The sequence below is a fragment of the Dermacentor andersoni genome, chromosome 4, assembly GCF_023375885.2.
Source record: "Dermacentor andersoni chromosome 4, qqDerAnde1_hic_scaffold, whole genome shotgun sequence".
NCBI lineage: Eukaryota > Metazoa > Arthropoda > Arachnida > Ixodida > Ixodidae > Dermacentor > Dermacentor andersoni.
The window spans coordinates 81,795,780-81,815,969 of record NC_092817.1 but is presented as its reverse complement, the minus strand read 5'-3'; the positions used below and the strand labels follow the sequence as shown (position 1 = coordinate 81,815,969).

The following is a 20,190-nucleotide window of genomic DNA, read 5'->3' as shown; positions in this document are numbered from 1 at the left end:
AACTACACATATGATCAATGCCGACCGTGATTTCCCAGCGTGCGACTGACGCTTAGTGAAATGTAGACGCGAGACGGATGCCTCGGAAACACGCTCTATGACGTTCGCGGCATGTTCAAAGTAGCAGCACTAAGTTGCACGTACAGCTGCCGTCAGACTTAACGCGAATAATGAAGACACACCTCTAGCGGCTTAACTTTAACGAACCCTACGTGTATAGCACATTCAAGACACTTCAAACAGAAATCTCCAGCCCTTTCCGCAGGAGAAGCAAAAAGACTTAAGTTTCTATAAAAAGAAAGATGTCTCGCTTGATTCAAAAGAGTGTCAGCCACGGTGTATATAAGTACTGAGCAAACACCGGGAATCCGTCGGAAACATTACAGTCCGCTGCGGTGCCCTGAAGTGGCGTCATGGCCGCGGCATGGCGTTTCTTGACGTCGGCGGGTTCATTTTACGAAGTGTGCAGTACTTTTGTATAGATGACAAAAAAAAATTCATTTCGCAAAAAAGAAATTGGTTGCAGAGTTTACCTTTGAGATGTTGTTCCCACCTGTGCGAGCGAACGCAAACGAAGGCAATCGCAAGTGCGTTGCTCAAAGTTAATGACTTCTTCTCTGTTTCTTAGATATTGTATTGCATAACCAAGCGGAGATACAGCTGGTTGTGCCAACTGGTTGACTACAGCGACAATCCGTGGGAGATCAGGGTGAGTATCAATAAAAAAATAAAAAAAGGGAATTCACGATACTGCCAACACCCGGTAGAGAAATGAAAACGAACTGTATTTCTTTATTATGACAATAGTGCAACCGCAAAAAAATTTTTTTTTCGTTATTATTTATTGATCATAAAACCGCCGAGTCACTAATTAGGAGATCATTGCGGCTTGGGGAAGGGGGGATGATGACAAATTATTATAAAACCAATTTACATTTTTACAGCACAGCAGTTCCGAAGATGTAGAAATGATTACAATTTTGCATGTTCCTTGGGAAATATGTGTAGTGTAAAAGACTATTTCTAGACTGATATCAGTGTCTTTGCGTGATGAAATGTAACACAGGTAGATCGTTGAAAAAACACCCGTTCCGTTGGGGTGCGTGTTTTGCGTCGCTTTCGTTTAGAACGCCGAGCAAATGTTTTCTTCGCTTCCGTGACGCCCAGGAAATGGTTGTATTTCGCCAGGAGAAATCTTACCACTGCCTTCATTCGAGAGAGCGATCACACACACACGCACACTTGCGAATAAGAGTGATTAACTATGCGTCCAGCATAGGCAGTGCACGAAGGTATTGTACGCGACTTCCTTTAGTTGTTTGTCAACGTGTCTTAAGTTAACCTGCGGAAAACCGAAAAAGCGCCCAGAAGCTCTTCGAAGTAAATTGCTGATACGTTATTTATTTATTTATATCCTTATTTATTTATTTATTTATTTATGCGAATACCTCCAGCGCCACGAGGGCATTGTAGCAGGTGGAGGAATTTCAGAGATACACTGGTACAGAAAGGACCGACTCCGGAAAGAAAATATACATATACAGAAAGCTCAGAAAAAAAAATTAGCAAGGCTAACATTACCACGAACCGTTTCGGAGGACGACAAGGTAGTTTGACGTTTTACTGTGGAATTATTCTATAGTTCTTGGTTCTACAGAAAACAAGTACCGATTTCTTTTTATTATAACGCGCACCTTTTCTTTCCCCAGAAGAAAATCGCTAAATTATTGCTGTTAGAATGGAGCACAAAACAAAGGCAAGTTTTCTCCGCACAGGTGACAGAGACTAACTGATCGCGTGAAGCGATGAGCGGTAGGCTTCGCAAAGGATACCGGATGCCACGAGGAAGCTTTGACATCGCGGACTTCTGAATAGCGCTTCAGTAAAATTGCAATTTTTGCCTTTACTACTCACGAGAAAAGAGCATGAGCAACAGCGACAGGTGTACGCTCGTCTACGTCTTGTTTGCAATATGGCGGCTTCACTGCGCAGAGGGTCTTTATGCGGTGAAGTTAACTCATTGCACGTGGCTCAAAAATTAAATAATACCATTGATTTCACAGGCGCAAATGCTACGAGGTAACTCCCGGGTCATGGATTAAAAGTTTCAAGTAAAGAATCGAATCACGGAAAAAAATTTCAGGTCTCATTTCTGAAATTTGGCTCTGGTGCTGGGCACTTCGATACTAATTGGCTCACGTTGTCGTCACGCATGCGGCAGAAAGGACGTTCCACGTCCGCCGCCAAGGTGTGCGAGTGGTGGCGCTAGCAAACACTCCCAGGGTTCTACTAGGAAGCATAAATACCCAAGAAAGTGGACAGGGAAACGGCGCCGCGGTAGCTCAATTGGTAGAGCATCGCGCGCGACATGCGAAGGTTGTGGGGTAGTTCCCACCTGCGGCAAGTTATTTCTTCATCCACTTTCATTTCCATTAACTTATCGTTTCTTTATTCCATTTATTAAGCCCACGTAATTTCCCCTGTGTTGTCCTTGGTGTCAGTGTTTGTTGGCTTCTTATGATATGACTAATAAATATTGGGCCCCTCGGCTAATCCCCTTTCTTCTCGTTTATCAATGTGTTGTGAGGAAGACGAAAAGGAAGAACCTACTAAACAGGGTATATTGTACAATTTATTCATCTACGGTTTGTCATGTATCTAAGTTTTCGAGCATCAACGCTCCATAATGCTTAATGAAGGCTTCGCTTACTTTGGTTTCCGTCATGACACGATATTTTTGAAGACTCGCTCATATCAAAATTAGGAGTCTGGAGCACACTACAATTTCACGCATTTCTTTCTAAATGCAACAAGTTAAATTTATTTCAGTAACTGATACCGAATATTTAGGTGAGTTCATACCGAAGCGCAAGCAATAAAATAATACGTTAGGCGTTAAATTTTCTTTCTTCATCAGCAGCATTTAGCTTGCAGCTAAAAATCAGCCCATGCACGTCATCAGCCCTTTTAGTGAGTGAGCAATTGAGCTACTGGAATTGACTATATGACATTCAAGACTGCGCTTAACCATTGTTATTGTATACGTTTCATTTGTTCTTTCTTTCCCGTGGTGCGTGCTCGCAGATAGCACGTGCACTGTGGTGGTACTACATGAGCAAGCTGATCGAGTTGATGGACACGGTGTTCTTCGTACTTCGCAAGAAGGATAACCAGCTCACCTACTTGCACGTGTACCACCACTCGACCATGTTCTTCTTCTGGTGGATCGGCATCCGATGGGTCGCCGGAGGATCCGGTTAGTATTATTATTATTATTACTTAATTCGTGGAAGGTCGTCCTTAAGCCATGGTAGAAAGCTATATGCAGGTATACAGTAGACCCTTGCGGGACCAAAAGTTTTTGGTCGAATTATCCGAAAAGTCGAATTAACAAACAACGACAAAGTGAAAGAAGCCAAATCTTTTTTTATGGCTTTAAGTAGTCCGTCATCAACAGACCACTTCAATACAGCATTACAATAACTATACGTGGCTTTGTCGGTCAGTGAAACTTCCCATTGGCTGCGACGCCACGTCACGCGCCCCGCGTGCTCGTGACACTGGCTCGGGCCTCGACGGAGCAGAGCGGCCGAAAGGGTGCACCTGCTGCCGCGGTATTACGTGAGTGGGCCCGCAGACCACAATACTATCGTCGGCGCTGACAAAATCGCCAAGAGAAATATCGCTCAGGGCACAGCGCAAACTCTCATCACTGCAGGACAGATTGCTAACGACACTGTCGTTCCCAAGGGAACCAGTGGCGTAGTCTATTTGAATATGTCTCTGTTTTCCACTTCTAGTAACCGCTACGTGCATGAGGGGGCATCAGTGGGGAGTCGAACTAACCGAAGCAGTATATGCTTTCGCGATCGGACTAAACGAGTTTTTCTTCCATACCGATGCGTTGTTTCTCGTGGGGGACATTCCGGTGCGTTCGAAGTTAGCTGTACAATTGAGCGCAATCTTGTACCGCGCAGCAACGTAGTATGTGGTAGAAGTCCTCTTGCACCCATGTACGGAAATCAGCGTGCCGGTCACTGCGGAGATATCAAGGCCAGACCCTTTGATCAAGGTTTCCCCGAGTCCTGGATATGACTGAGCTCGCGCTTTTTACGCAGGTCTTCCGATAGTGACCCCGGTCATAGTCCGCAGGGCGCAGCTTCGCTGTCAGCGACCAATGATGTCTGAAGCGCAAACACCACCTAGTGATCACTTTTATCCGTTATGTGCCAAAATGCAAATATTCTGGACAGTTCTGAATTTGCAAGAATATAAAGCGTCCACGAATACGACGTGAAGTGCTCGTCGTGGTGGCCTCAGTGGCTATGGAGTTTTGTCGATGAGCACGGGGTCGCAGCTTCGAGCTGCGGGCGACCGCATTCCCATAGGGGCACGCGGAATGCAAAAACGCTCGTGCATTGTGATTTTCATAGGTACTGGTTGGAAAGTACCACACGTTCAAAATTACACTACAGAGCCTCTCATAGCGAGCGACTGTACATATTGTCCCTTTGTCTTGTTAAAACGTGAAATCAGTCACTCAAGAATATCTACGTGACGTCATGGGGATCTTTTCACGACCTTGAACAGACACACACAAACAGAGACCTGTACGCGTGTACAATGCGAACTCTAGTCCAATAAAATGGTACGTTTCAGCTAAATATGCAGCGGCTGGCGTTACACCACCCAAGCGGACGTGCCCGTTGAGCATCAGCGCATAGGAGGAAACGCGGGATCACATCGCAATTGTCAGAGTCATTCGGAACGACGCTTCGCCCCGTTCAGGCACATGTGTGTCCGTATTCTCATAACTATAGGACGGCTTTGAAGAAACAAAACTGGGAAAGGTTATCTACTGCACAAGCGGCAGACGACCGAACAAGTTCTGCCCGTCCTACTTATCGACTCGCGTTTTCGACCATTTCGAGAGCAGTCGAGAAGGATGGCTTTTCTGCATAGCCTATTCGTCGAGCGGTTGAACTCCGCGGACTTATGGGTGAAAAAAATAAAATAAAATTAGTGCCCTTCCATACTGTGAAGGACAACCAGCGAAGCTGCATTGGAATGACTATATTGACAACTATGCTGATTTATGTGGTTATTGCTATATTTATTGAATAAAGACACATACGCGTAACTTTGTGGTTTTTAACGGCTTTATTTTCTCTCATTCGTTATCACAGTGGCCATAGCATTGTGGTCGCTGTGGTACACCGCGATTGGTTGTACTGCTATGCTAGACACGTTCTTGCCAAAGGCTAAACCTATACACGACCGGTGACGCGTAGTCGGCTCTTTCATCTCCATATAGCACTCAATTCCAGACATTTCCAACAGGAAGGATATAATCCACTTCTCGTCGGGGAGCACTAGGTCGACATCAAAGTCGACGATCGGTGGGTACACCATTGTATTTTATTATGCTTCTCGACGCTCCAATGGGAGCGAAGGAGCGCCGCGATCTCGTGTTTTCTATGTGTCCATGAAGGTCATGCGCACAACATGGTCGATAACGTAGCATTCAGAGCGACATCCGCGACTTTTTTTTTTCTCCGCGCATGCGCATGAGGTTGCGCCGGAGGAGTTTTTGGCCTACAGGTGACAGATGGGCGGACGGATGGACGGACGAATCGGCTAGCCATATACAGCTTTTAAAAATTAAATAAAGTAAAAGTCTCCAGTTCTATTCAGAGTATTGTTCGGAATATAGCACGGCCAACTATGACGCATTCCTCACTTTGTGCCGTTTTCTGGTGCGCAACGCTTAACTCCTGTGTTCAATCCTTGTGTCCACAGCTGCTCCTGGTCCAAGCATCAACTGCCTTGTGCACGTGCTCATGTATTCGTACTATGGCTTGACTGCACTGGGCCCTGCTGTGCAGAAGTACCTCTGGTGGAAGAAGCACCTCACACTTATACAGCTTGTGAGTATTGTGCCTGTGTTGGAATACCAGAAAAATAACTCTAAAATAAGAATCTTGGAGGATATGTACTAATCGCTGCAACAAGGCTTAGGAGGAAACTTTAGCTCAGATGCTCCTATCTAAATACACGTAAAAGAATTCAGTTTTCTCGGCAACCACTGCACCAAATTTGGCGAGGTTTGTTGCATTTAAAAGAAAAACTTAAAATCTAGTGAATTTTGGCTTCGAATTTTTTGTTTAGGTTGTCAATTTTTTATTAAAAATTGGCAAAAATCGAAAATTTTTCAGAAAACGAAACTATCAACTTTACAACCCTGTAACTCAGCAGTGAAAAATGATACTCCAATTCTGTCAATTGCATATAATAGTACATCTAAAGCGGACAAATATTGATATGTTAAACATGAATCTCAACACAATTAGTAATATGGAAATAGCTTTTGCAAAACCCTTGTACACAACGCAACAAATTCACGTAAAATAAAAAATGACACTGAATTTGTCCGCTTTTAATGATCTAATGGATGCCGTTTACAGAATCGCGATATCTGTTCTTGATGCAGAGTTATTAATTTGTAAACTTCGTGCTTCTATTCTTTTTCCAAACTATAGAATTTTTTGGAAATTCTTGTAACAATATTCAGGCCCTAAATCGAAATTCCGCTTCCAACAGTCACTAGAATTTAGCTTTCTCTTTCAAATGCAACAAATTTTATTAAAATCGGTCCAGGGGTTATCTCACAAGAACGTTTTTGCGGGCAGAGAAATCATGGAAAAGATCGGCATAAACTACCACGGAATGAACGGCCCCAATATGCAGATTCACCCAGACGTCCGAGCCGCAAATAACACGGGAAATATCCCGAAGAACATGCACCACGTGCACAATGTCGAGAGAAGAAAATGCCGCACGAAAACGATTCTCAAAAACCACGGCACGCGGGAGGGGGTGCTCTTCGTAGACGCCGCGCGGTACCCTCGAAACCGGGACGACAATGGTGGTGTCGGCGCTGACAAAGGTAACTCCCTCTTCGCAATGGCGGTCGTATGCACGAAAGGAAAAACCGTGACTGCGGGCTCCGTAAGGACCAGATCGTCGGAGGCAGCGGAAGAAACGGCAATCGCATTGGCTGTAATCAACGGTCGGCAACAATACAGAATAATAATCAGCGACTCCAAGACGGCTATTAGGAATTTCACAAAGGGCTGGGTCTCCACCGAGGCGACCAAAATCCTGAACCGCAGAGCAGAAGATAGAACCGGACCTTCTCGAGGAGCGATGGCTAAGCGCTCTGACTAGCTCGGAACTACACGACCAATTATGGGCTATCCAGCGGGCCCGGGCAGCGGTGGAAAGGCTATGCCTCACCGCACATAATGCCCGGGTGGCCTGAGCCCGGGCTGGCAACCTCGCAGGTCCTTTTCTCATTAAAGTTTTTTTCCGTCCGTTCGTTTTTGCGTTTTACATGTATTTGAATAGGCCGCGTCGGAGTAGGGCCCGAGCCCCCCCCCCCCCCCCCCCCTTTCTTACAGGGGCCCAGTACCACCCCTCGGGCTTGGTGAAATAACATAGGCCGCGGGCAGCATACGCTGCTGTGAACATCTCAGCCAAGTTTTGCTGTCGTACGCGGTGCGTGGAGCTCGCAAGCGGCGCGCGAAGTCGCCTTTCTCCCAAACGCTCTCTTCAACAGAAGCCCCTGCGCCTCGTTCTCTTCTGGACGCTTCATTTCGTAATAAAGCGGATTCCCCATACGCGGCTGCTATTGGTAGCTGCGGTCTGCTACGTAACGTAGATATCGCTGCCACCGCGGAGTGGCGTGTCGTGGCGTCTACGTTAAGATACAAAATGAAATTTTAACTGTGCGCCACGGTGACATTAAGAAGGCGAAGCGTTGTGGGCGCGCCCCACTCCACCGTAGCTTTCGCAGTGCAAAACATTGAAGAAGGAGCGGAAGCACTAGGGAAGCCGTGTTTGGCTGCCAATATATAACTCTGCTTGTGCTGAACGCATAGAAGTACTTCTCGCGGCACAGTATTTCTGAAATAGCCTATTTTTCACTTCAAATGCATTTCCCCACTTCGATAAAAAGTGGTTCGGGGTCCCTTTAACGATCGAGCTTTCCAGAGGTATATACTTACGGTCTTTCACTTTCGGATTTTGTATCTTTTGAAATTCAAGGGGAGGGCGGGGGGGAGTCAAAAATCGGATGTTGTACTTAGAGGGAAACCGGGGTGAAATCGAGGGTGCTATTGTCTCACAGCCAAAATTTCGGGATTTTCCCGTAACTTCTACAAACGAATAACACAAGAAATGGTCTTTTTTTGAACATAGACGGTCTATATTAAACAAGCACAATCACTTATAGGAACATGTGATGGCAAATAGGGCTGCTTGCAAATCAAGCCTCTACAAAACCTCATGGTCAGACACGATTAATACATTTGAAATAAACCACATTAAGAAAAAAAATAGAGACGGGTTCGGCGCGATCCCTTCTTTGTTCTTCTTAAAGAAAATTAAAGAACCACTCACAATCACCATCAATCCACTCCCAATCAATTTTATTTTTTTTATATACTACAGAATTCCTAAGAGTAGTCTCCCAGTGCAACTGGATTTAGCAGCTCCTGTTAGTTCCTTAAAAAAGAGTTGCCCATTTGTTGCAACAGTCCAGCCTCTATGGCTGGTACTGTTACCTTCTCTTGTTTTTCATGCATGCATCAAGGTCCATGCCAATAATGTGCACTCATAGCCTTTCTATACCACCTCTTGCACACGCAGGTGCAATTCAGCATTGGTCTGGGCTTTGGCATCAATGCCATCTTCAGCGGCTGCAAGTTCACGCGATGGATGCAATATGCCTTCATTGTGTATGCCTTCTCTTTCCTCGTACTATTTGGAAACTTCTACATTCATGCTTACAGGAGCAGGGTGAGTAGCGTTGCATCTTTTGGGCTTACTGTGAATATCGGTGCATCTGTGGCTACAAATATTGCTGCAGAGGGGCTAACCAACAATTCTTGGACATGTTACATAAAAGTGTCCTATTGTTAGGACAAACAGAAATGGCTTTACCAAACGTAAAACAAGCAGCTATGTACACAAGAAAGGCATATAATTTCACTGATAAGGTGGAATGTCATTTACGTTGCATTTACTGCACTCACCTACCACAGAACTTAAGTGTTGCAGTATGAAGGCTTACTAAAGCAACCATTCCTGAAGTTTCAATATTGAAATCGGCTATGCCAAGTGCTCTAGTAGAGGAAACGAGCCAAACATGTGCAGTGAAAGGCATGCCTATTACAAGCTGTGGTTGGTTTAAGTGTGTGATTAAGAAAAGATGAGGATATGTAGCATAAGCGACTGTAGTACGGTGCATGTTAGTGAATTATACTTTCCTGGCTAGCAGAAATCAGGCAAGGTCAAGGACACCATCAATAGTGGCGAAGGACTACTTTTGTTTATGACAGCCATTTTTTTAGAGTATGTTTACAAAATGTTTCAATGGGAACAGATTTGTGAACATGCACCATTTCCATATTGTGGCAGCAGTTCACAAATGCAGCTGCTTCTGCACACAAGCACCTGGCCCATCGGTGCAGCACGTCGCACTCTCGCTAGAATATCTTTAGCAAGGTGCAATAGTCAAACTACTACCTTGGTGTGCACTGGCCAAGGCGCACATTCACGTGATCTTGTGCTGGCATGAATCGTGGAAGCAAGTGCGCCATGAAGCTATGCTAAAATGTCTTCTTTTAAAAAATTAGCATAATTTTTGTCGCCAAGTGTTGCACCACAACGGCTTCCTTGTATAGTCCCAAGGAGCATCTAAAAAGGATTATGAAAATTGATGTGGGCAAACTGAAGTTATTGAACTTACATGTTCTAAATAAAACACACAATAGCAAGAGGCGCACTCTTTTGCATTTCACTATGCTGCTTCCGATGAATGTGTGGCTTACATTTGGTGGGTAGACGCTCATTGTAGTCTTCCTACGACAATCTGAAGCAGCCTTTTTTGACGGATGCGGGTTACCATGGTTACAATCCCCTTGTGCATCACAAGATAAGAGTGCACTGATAGCGACATATTGTGATGCTTTCTTCAAGAGAAAGTCTTGTGTTGCATCATTGTTGTCGCAGAACAGAAAAAATCTAGTACTATATACGCTTATGATACTTGTTCCTGATACTTTAATTTGCACCAGCAGATGGTTAAAACAAGTCTATTGCTACTATAGTTCCGTGTGCTTTAGCTTACATCAGTGTCACAAGATGACCTCACCAGTGCTGCTGTGCAGGTCTCTCCAGCGTACTGGCATTCAGCAAGCTGTTATATGTTTACAGTAAGGTTAAAACTATCTAATGAGTTTCTCTAATATCATGGAGTTGGAATGTAATATCCTGAACGGAAGTGAAGTGCTATGTGTTATCCCTTACAATGAAACACTTTTGGAAGAACCTGAATTGCCACTGAGCCCAACATGACACGAGGTGAAAAGTGGTTTTGTAAACAGTTGGGGAGTGCACCTAGTATCAGTTGTAAATGTTCATAACCCAGTGACAACAGTGATGTCCTATGGATGTCCCACGGACATCTACTGCCAGGACGTGGATATCCTAAGATGTGTTGAATATGTGCTGTGGACAACACTCCCATAATCATTTGGCCATACTTTCATGCGCCGAGGACATCCCTTGCCTGCTCATGAGGGACATCATAAGGACATGCTGCATACATTTTACGGACACATGCCAGGACCTTTTGCACTGTGTTTGCTATATATATTACATTCACAGCACACATGGTGTGACAGCAAAGCATCCATGCATCAGGAAGAGATACATCATGTGCCCACATTATGTATGCAGGCAGGTGTGCGGAAGTGCCGTATATGCCTCATTCTTCTAGGCCTTCTGGCAAGTGCCTCATTAAACTAACTGGTTTTCAAAGTGAACTGCGTCAGAAAATTCACAGTGTATGTTGTGCACATGAGCTGCACACATAGCTTTGGATTGTAATTTGAAAATGCTAGAAATGCAATTCTGTTATGAGAAAGCTTGCACAAAGCCTCTTAAAAGCCGAATATTCAAGTGTATGCTGAGAAATGTCCATGTGCGATATCCTTGGGAGATTGATTGTAGGACATCCAAAACAGGACCACGTGGAATATCCTACAAGAACTGAAATTTGGGAGAGTTTGTAACAATTCATACTTGATTTAAAGCACAAAAAATGAGTACACAAGAGAAAAACCAGATGGGACGAGTGCTCGTCCTGCCTGGTTTTCCTTCTTATGTCATCGTTTTTTACACTTTTAAGTCAAGTATGGAATATCCTTGGGACTTCCATGGTAGAGTATTCAAAACTGGACATCCAGCGAATGTCCTAGTCTCTGAAACGGTGCATGGACACTGGGACATAATTCGGATGTCCTACAGACATAGTGTTTTAATTTAAAAATTGTTGGCGCGGGGCGTTGTGGAAATAGATTTTTGGTGCAATTTAATACATTGTGTTCTGATCTTGGTGCAGTCACCGCAGCTGATGCATTTTCAGGTCGTATAGTAAGAAAACGTACAATAAAAACAACTTCTATAGTTTGGGTTGCAAGGCCCATTTAAACCCACACATGTAGTTGCCTCATGCGTGATCAGTTTATGATGGCATCCTTTTCTTTCTTTAATTCATAGTCGTCAGAAGTCTCCTGCTTGTTATATTCAATCACATGTGATATATATGTAAATATGGTAAATCGCACACCTCAGCTGTTTCCTTGGATAAAGAAAGTGGCTGGCATATGGTGGTATCAAAAGGTTTTGAGACTGGCTTTGTTTGAAGAAAGTAATCAATTTAAGTGTAAAACACTGCGACTTTCAAGATATTGCCTTTGAGCAGAAATACTGTGTTCCCAGAATTCGGGCCAATGTGTGATTATTTCCTGGGCATCTTCTTTCCCGAACCGGTCATGTACTTTTCTATGATTTGTGCTCAAATAAGGCAATCGTGTCAAAATGGCGACTTTTGAGCTGGCCTTTTAATTTTGAGAATATAGTGAAATAAGTGGGAGCGAAATCTGACGACAAGCGTAAATGTGGAAGAACAACTGTGTTGTTTCTGGTGCGAAACTCATGTGAACGGAGTGCTTTATGAGACGGTGCATTGTCATTGTACAGCATCCAACTTCTTGTGCTTTCCATATCAAGCCTTTTTTGCCTCATGGTCTCCCTGGGACGCCCTAAAACTTGGCAGTTAAATTCGCTGTTCAGAGTCTGGCTGTTTGGGATGAATTCCTGATATTACACAATATCACGAATGCTGAAAAACACCACATAACACTTTGTTGAGCCACGGGCACTCCTAGCCTATCTTTTTGAGACTGTTGCTCCATCTCAGGGTCGTACCCACGCACCTAAATTTTGCCTCTAGTGATGATCAACATTAAAGGTGAGTCATTCGTAAGGTTCTGCTTCCACTTGTTTTGCTCTCTTCCAAAAATTAAAAACACAGCTCAAAGGTCGCCGTTTTGAAACTATTTCCTAAGTGCACATAAAGAAATTACTTTATTTAACACAGAGCTAGTCCCAAAACATTTTGATCACCTTGTATGGTGCACTAAGCAGACATCTATTAAAGAGAAGGAAAAAAAAAGTGTGTTTAGGTGTACACTGAGCAGTACCTAGTGTGATTACTTGTACCGAGCTTTTGAAGAGGCACGTGAACTTTTAAGCAATGCATTCATCAAACATACCAGATTGTATCCAGAGAGCAAGCACAATTGTTGAAATCTGAGCAGAAAAGGAAAAGAATCATATAAATATATTGTGCATAAAAACAGGATGCACCTAGCAGCAAAATATTACTTGTACAAGTTCATTTCATCTGCACCATGGCAGTGGTATGCCTGCAGTACATGCAACTTCAAGTCTTAAGTCTCTGCCAGCAAATTTGTTAACAAACAACAACAACAACAAAAAATCCAGCTTTTTTGCTGAAGAGATATTGCCCTGACATGCTCAAAAGAAACACACCTCAAACTTGTGCATGTTCCCTTTCTTTCATAATTTGTGGTAAATTTATTCACAAAATTCTGATTGTGGGCAAAAGTTGTGGCAGATGGAGCATTCTGTTTAGGCCGAATAGTTACGTCTTCCTGTTTCTTGCCTGTTAAATTTGGCAAGCTTTTCCAGAGGGCCAAATGGGAAGTGTGGTGATGTCTCACTTGTAAACACAAGAAGTGCCCATAATTTTGCCATTATACTGATACTACCTAGCACTATCTCATGCCAATTTGTGCTCGTTTTCTCTATAGTATCAAGCCAAGGCAAGCAAATCTAAGGAGTTCGGGGAGCTATCCCAAGCGGACAGCGATTCCATCGACAAGCAGTACCTCTTGCCCTCGCTGAGCACAATGTGCTTTCCGGAGGGGGTCATGGATAGTGACTTCAAGAAGAGGGATTAGGGCATCGACACGTTGCTTTTGGGATGGACTCAGTTCCTTTCAGTCCTTACACCACTCAACATAGAGTCACATCAGTCAGTGGTCCCACGCACTGTCATAGGATTTCAAATTGTAGATGGTCTTGCTCAGTGTAGTATGCATGGAAGAACAGCTGTTGCTGCGTGCATGGCTCACGTGATATATGCATGTTACGATCATTCAGCCAATCTGCAAAAGGCGAAACAATGTGTGATAGCCATGCCCAGACTCGTTTCTATAAAACATGGCTATGTTGGGACAAGTTTTGTTTTGCGATAGGAGCTTGATGTGTCTTGCCACAGAAGCAAAAAAAAAAAAAAAAAAAGAGTGCTGTCATGTGTGTTTATAGTAAACAGAAACATTACATTGTTTACTCATTGAACTTCCAATGGCTCACTTCAAGCAAACTACATGTGTTGGAGCTTAAGCCGAAAGCTCTTTAGTAGCAAGTGTGAATATTCAGCAATAGTTATTGTTTTTCATTGCGGCTTATTGTATATTCCGTTTCCTCTCATAGTTCACGACAGCAAGTTAGAAAATGAAGCTAAGAAATAGGCCTTGTGCAATGCAAGATTCATCTCATCTGCTGTGCTATTGTGTGAACTACTATGTATTTACTAGGTAGCACACACTTTGGTTCTCTTTCAGGCGAATGGCTGGCATTTAAGGTGTTATAATTTCAGCTAAAAGTACTGCTGACAGGCGGTGGATCACCAAGACAATGATGAAGTGTTTGCAAGTGGGAGAAATACCTGCTCCTGAATGCAAGAACCATGCCACAACATTGTACACAAGGACAGTTCGTCCTACAACATTACCATGATGCTACAGTGGCCCACACATTAACTTTGCAATGCCCTTGTACTGCACATGGTCAAGGCCAAATTCTCAAATCAATATCAATCTAAAGAACCTTGTTTGAAAGTGACTCTGCTAGGAAGCAACTGGGAAGCATGGGTGGGAAGCCTTATTGCACATACCTTCACATTCAATCTCCACCACTGTGTCATTCTAAGCAAGGTTCCAAGGTGAGAATTTGGTACAGCATGTAATGTATGCTAGGCATTACAGGGTCACACTGCACTCATGCACCCACTGCAGGGCAAAAGAAATAAAGTACAGTTCTCTCATGCTAGGCAATAGATTTCACAATAGTAATGCTGCCTTGATAATAGGATGTCAGAAATCAATGTTATGATAAATAAAGCACATAAACTTGCATATCGCGTTTTACACCAAACTTACTCCATATTTTAATGCATGACTATGGGGTTACATAAGAAGGGAAACATGGAAACATTTTACAAGCTTGTGTGCATTTTATAGTGCATTAGGAAATGTTCATAACTACTTCATGACTGAAATAAAATCATGTTAATGCAGTAAGCCTGCTTGGTCTCTTTGAATCAAACCATTTAGTTCTCTCTTCATGTACTTGAAGATAACGAGTCTGAATAGTGATCATGGCAAATGCTCTGCTAAGATAAGTTTGTGCAGTGTTTGGTCAGAACGTTTTAGCATGTTCCAGGCAGTATGATAGACTTCAGCATGCTCGACTGGATGTATGATGACTAATCGTACAGTCCGCCAAAGCATAGGTGGATTAAAAAGTCAGATCCCATGCATTGTTAGGACTAGTGGAAGTGAAGTTTTTGCATTCACTCCACTGTTGCGGTCAACTGAGCATTGATGCATCATACCGACACTAGTGTGCATGCTCTCTCCACACCACCACTGTGGCTTGATGCCACGATTGTTTGCGTCAACCGATTGGCACGATGCTATCCCTTCAGCCTATGACATCACTACTTGTGCCAGTCAGTTGGTGCGTGGGTCATTACCTCTCCTCCCTTCTCTCCACTCCTGTACCCTCTTGTACAAAACCCAATCGCAACCACTGGGCAGGTGCTAAACCCACTGGACGCCACAAAGAAAGGCTTGCTTTAACACATGAGCCCTCTCAATGAAGTAACTGGAAGTGAAGATTTATGGGGCATATAGTGACCTAAGTATGATGGCATATTACATTGTGTTCCAGCATAGAGTTTCATACTGTGTTTATTAGAGGAAAGTCAAGTACTTGTGTTTGGCACCAGTATGGATGGCATGCAAGGATCTATATAGACTAACTTTCGCATATGAATTGTCTTTGTTTTATTTTGTATCAACTCATAAACGGCACCTCACCAGGCATGGGCATTACAAATAAACAAACGCAGTGTGTCAATCATGTGGTGACGCGGGCTTATGCAAAATATTACATCCATGTATCCAGCGTGGTACTCTATGAACGGTAGAAATACTAGAAAAGGGGCTTATGTTTGAGTTTCCATGTGACAGAATTATGTTCTCTGGTATATCCAAAGTACAATCCGATGCTATCGTGTCTGTAGCTTGCGTTTAGGTTGTACTTTACGGTTTTTCTTACGCATCTTACTTTGAGGAATTCAATGAGTTCAGTTAATGCCTCCGCACCACATGGAGAGCCTGCATGGTTCTGGTTCAGAATGATTTTTTGGTAAACGGCATCCGACACAAGATGCTGACACCCGATTTTATGCAACACGGGGCCCCTAACATTATCGGGTTAAAATTGCTTTCAAAAGGCTACAGTGGCTAAATGCACATGCCCCAACGCACTAAATAATCAACAGGAAAGCCATCAGTCACATGCTACGTCAGGTTGAAAATCAGTAAATCATGAGTAATTGCTGCTTAAAAATGAATTTGGTGTTGCCTCACATGTATTTTGCACTTGACTGTACACTGCAAGAACAACTGAACATTCAAATAAATGCATGCATGTGCTTATCCTCCGAGCAGCCACCCTCCTAGACTGAAGATACATCATAGCTCTCAATAACCACATCAGACATCCCCCCTGCAGCACACAAGTATCCGGCAGCCATATGCAAACAACATGCATACCTGCCAACCTGTGAAGTTCAAAATTCGTTAAGAATCCTGCGTACATAACACCAAACCGATGAAGAGAATAGTAGTATGTATTTTTCTTTAAGTTTGCAATTAGCATGCACCTTTTGTGGGATGCATATGCATTTCATTAATGATTTAGAATTAGATGCAGCACACAGGCAGCAGCAGATGTGGAGCACCAAAAAGCCACAAACTGACAGGCAACACACTGCATTGTTTTTAAGACTATAGTGACTTTTTCAGCGATTTTGCTGCTGCCAGTTTCTCCTGCTTCACAAACTGTCTATCAAAGCAGGTACCCCTTTGGTTCCCTTTTAAATCAGAAAGAAGCCTCTCAAGGGTATGATAGGAGATCAACAAGCGAAACTTGTTAGTTAAGAGAACATATCTTTACCAAAACTTAAACTATTCATAAAATTATAGGACGAGCCTAAACTTGTAAAGTGTATGAAAAATTCGGCAAGTTGGCAGTTATAAATATGGCTGTTCCTGTGTGAAAGGAAGAGTGCATAAGACTGCTGTTGGAAATGTACTGTGCAGCAAGAACAGAAAAGAGTGAAGAGAAATATAAAGGGAAGCATTGCTCGGTATGTGAAGGTGATACAGGCCAGGAAGGAATGTTGCTTGCAGCAGTGGCATAGCCAGAAATTTACTTCGGGGGCTCTCCGCCAACAACTACCACTCCTCCCCCTTCTTCACCTTTCTCTACGTGTATATATATATACATACGTATATACATATACACACATGGAAGTTGTACACCATGCAAAGACAAAATTCTAGCACTCCTTAGACAAGAACGCTTTAACAAGCATGTATGTTTCTGCACTGCCAAAATAACACTTTGCTTAAACTTTTGAAAAGTTTTTAATTGATAAGGCATAGAGCCCCTTCACATCAAATTATGCTACTATCCTTATACTATTCTTAAAAAATTAAAATTTCGTTTATAATTTTATACATTTATATAATGTATGTATTAAACTGATTACTTGTTATTGTAAAAAACTTTTAAGTGCACTAAAGGAAAGCTTTGAGGCAAGAAAATGACATACTGCAACAGCAGGGAGCAGTAAGCCCCAATAGACGTGCTCAACAAATTTTTCCCACCTAACAAACAACTACATACAATTCCTGCCGCACCTAGACTAACTGCCTCCTTTAGTAAATCTTGAGCCAATGTTCAGCACGTTACATGGAGCCACAATGGAAATGATGCCAATGATGACAACTGCTGGAGTGCTGTGAGAAACCTCAGTGCTTGTTTTCAACGTCTCTGATCGTGGCCGTACAAGTATGTGAAATCGTCAATCAGCTGTGAAGATGAACCATCCCAGACACATGGCACAGGTGATGAACAGAGCATTTTGCCAAGCCAGAGAGCATGCTATGTAAAGAAATTATGCAATTCATGGATTAAGTACAAAAGCCCTAGTTCCATGAATACAGTGGACACCCATTAAAAGGACTAAAGAGAAAAATAGGTTGAGCTGCATCAGTAAATTAGCTCTTCTGAGTACCAAAAAAGCGACTCTTACCATGAGAGGAGGCTTAACAAGACCAAAAAAATGAAAAACAAAAGAACGAACGACAGGCGTGGATGTCACCCTAGGTTCTGGCACCAGCCAGCCATGACGACATAGATTTTGAAGGCATCTTCTCTGGCTTAACTTCACCTGTCAAGATGGACAATAATGTTTTCTGAAGGAGCCAAGACACTTAACTTTAACTAACTTGAAAAACCTTTACTGTACTATAACAGCCAAGGTAAGAGAAAATACCTTGAAATCTGCGACATCACATTCATGTACCGGCACTCAGGATGCAGCGAAAAATCTAAAAAGTAAAAGTGTGGCATTCATTTTTTTTCTTCTACTAAACATCCTATTACTGTGACATTAACAAATATGAGTTTTAAAAGAATACTTTACCAGTGTAAATTGATTTAGTGTCTCTTTTGTGTTCCTTTATATGAACCTAGTTAAACAGAATCTTCAGATACACTGTATAATGTGCAGCTGGTTCATTGTTTTCCCATGAACCCCATGCATCAAAAATCTGCTTATCATGTACTGTCCACTTGCTTATACAGTATTAAGTCAAACTTCCATGGTAATCACTGGTACTTGCTGCTCGGCTTTGTGAGAGGCCCAAAGCCACCTCTTGCTCTGCAATAAGCAAATGGCATTTCTGTGTCCATAAACTAAGCCAGTGTTGATGATGATGTGAAAGAATGCAGGGCAGACAGGGCAGGGCAGGATTTTTGAGCAATTTGGCTGAAATATTAATTTTGAGATAGACAGATTTATAAAGTGGGAGCAAATGAACATTACTGAGTGGCCTGAATATAGGCATATAAACCAATGCTTTGAGTCATGCACGTTAAATAAATTTTTGATGCAGAAGTGCCCAATGGTCCATTGAGTGAAAAAGCCAGCAAATATCTGTAGCAGCGAAACATTTCATTGGCTCTGATGCCACATTATGAGCGTGCCTCACGTTCTCGTGCCACTGGCTCGTGCTTGCTGGCTCAGGCCTCAATGGATTAGAGGGCGAAAGGGAGCACCTGCTTCTGCGGTGTCGTGAGCAAAGAGGGCATCCAGACGCCACATCACGCTTGCTCTCGGAAGCCTGTGTTATCTGTGTGTTCCTTGCCAGCACAAGCTCTTGCCTGCATTTCAAATGTGCCTCAGTAAGGCCAAATAAAAAAATTACAGGGTCTCTTGAGATCTCTTTCTGAAGAGTTGAATGGCAAAGCCGTCGTCAGACACGTTGGTCATATCAGTCATCAGCAGCCATTACAAGTCATTTAACTCATTATTAGTTATTACTGGTAATTATCAAGCATTTTTAGTAATTTCTAACGAATTGTAGTCATTACAAGTTGTCATTAGAGATATTGGTCATTAAAAGTCATTTCAGTGATTAGTCATTACTGCTCACTACTAAGCATTTTTAGTCATTTGTAATCAATTGTGGTCATTACAAGCCATCGTTAGGCATGTTAGTCATATCATAGTCATCAGTAGTCATTACAAGTAATTTCAGTCATTATTAGCCATTACTGTTCATTACTAAGCATTTTTGGTCATTTCTAATCAATTGTAATCATTTGAATTTGTCGTTAGACATACTGGTCATTTCGTAGTCATTTTAGTCATTATTAGATATTACTGGTTGTTGCTAAGCATTTTTAGTCATTTCTAATCAATTTTAGTCGTTACGAGTTGTCATTAGACGTATTGGTCATTTCATAGTCACTACAAGTTATTTCAGTCATTATTAGTCATTACTGCTCATTAGTAAGCATTCTTAGTAATTTGTGATCAACTGTGGTCACTACAAGCCGTCGTTAGACATTGGTCATTTCATAGTCCTTACAAGTTATTAGCAGTCATTACTAGTCATTATTAAACTCTACCAATCTCTATTATAACGTTATCATTCACTGTCACTATAAAAGATTTTTCGTTCTTTAATCTGTCTTCATATGGTGTGACAACGCTTCAGCAGACACTCCGGAGGTCAGGTCTGCTGACACAAACTTCACCATAGCCTAGAAAGGCTTTCGCCTTAATATGTTCTAAGCATTTCAACGTGCTCGCTTGCCTGTGAGGAGTTCATAACTCGAAGGACCGATCAGCGGCGTTCAATTGGTCATTAATGCTTTCGCATTCACAACTCATAAGAAATGCTTAGTTGTCCTCGAATATTTTTTTTTACATCTGCCTTCTTTATTTTAGCAAATTCGGCAATACATTCTAGTAAGACAAAAAGGTTTTCTTGGTCTCTTCGAGTTTGTCTTAATGGTAGTCTACTGTATATAAATGTACATTGAAGC

General features: G+C 42.6%; 1 protein-coding gene across 2 annotated transcripts in view; it reads left to right on the top strand.

Moving 5' to 3' along the window:
- Positions 1-14,798, top strand: part of LOC126536375 (very long chain fatty acid elongase 4-like) — an 81,786-nt gene extending 66,988 nt beyond the window's left edge. For both annotated transcript variants that reach the window (XM_050183306.3, XM_055073961.2), the window contains exons 5-9: positions 629-709; positions 3,085-3,256; positions 5,800-5,927; positions 8,710-8,859; positions 13,245-14,798. In XM_050183306.3, the coding sequence (XP_050039263.1) occupies positions 629-709; positions 3,085-3,256; positions 5,800-5,927; positions 8,710-8,859; positions 13,245-13,394 (681 nt within the window). In that variant the 3' untranslated portion in view covers positions 13,395-14,798. The remainder of the gene's footprint in view (positions 1-628; positions 710-3,084; positions 3,257-5,799; positions 5,928-8,709; positions 8,860-13,244) is intronic.
- Positions 14,799-20,190: the final 5,392 nt, after the last annotated feature.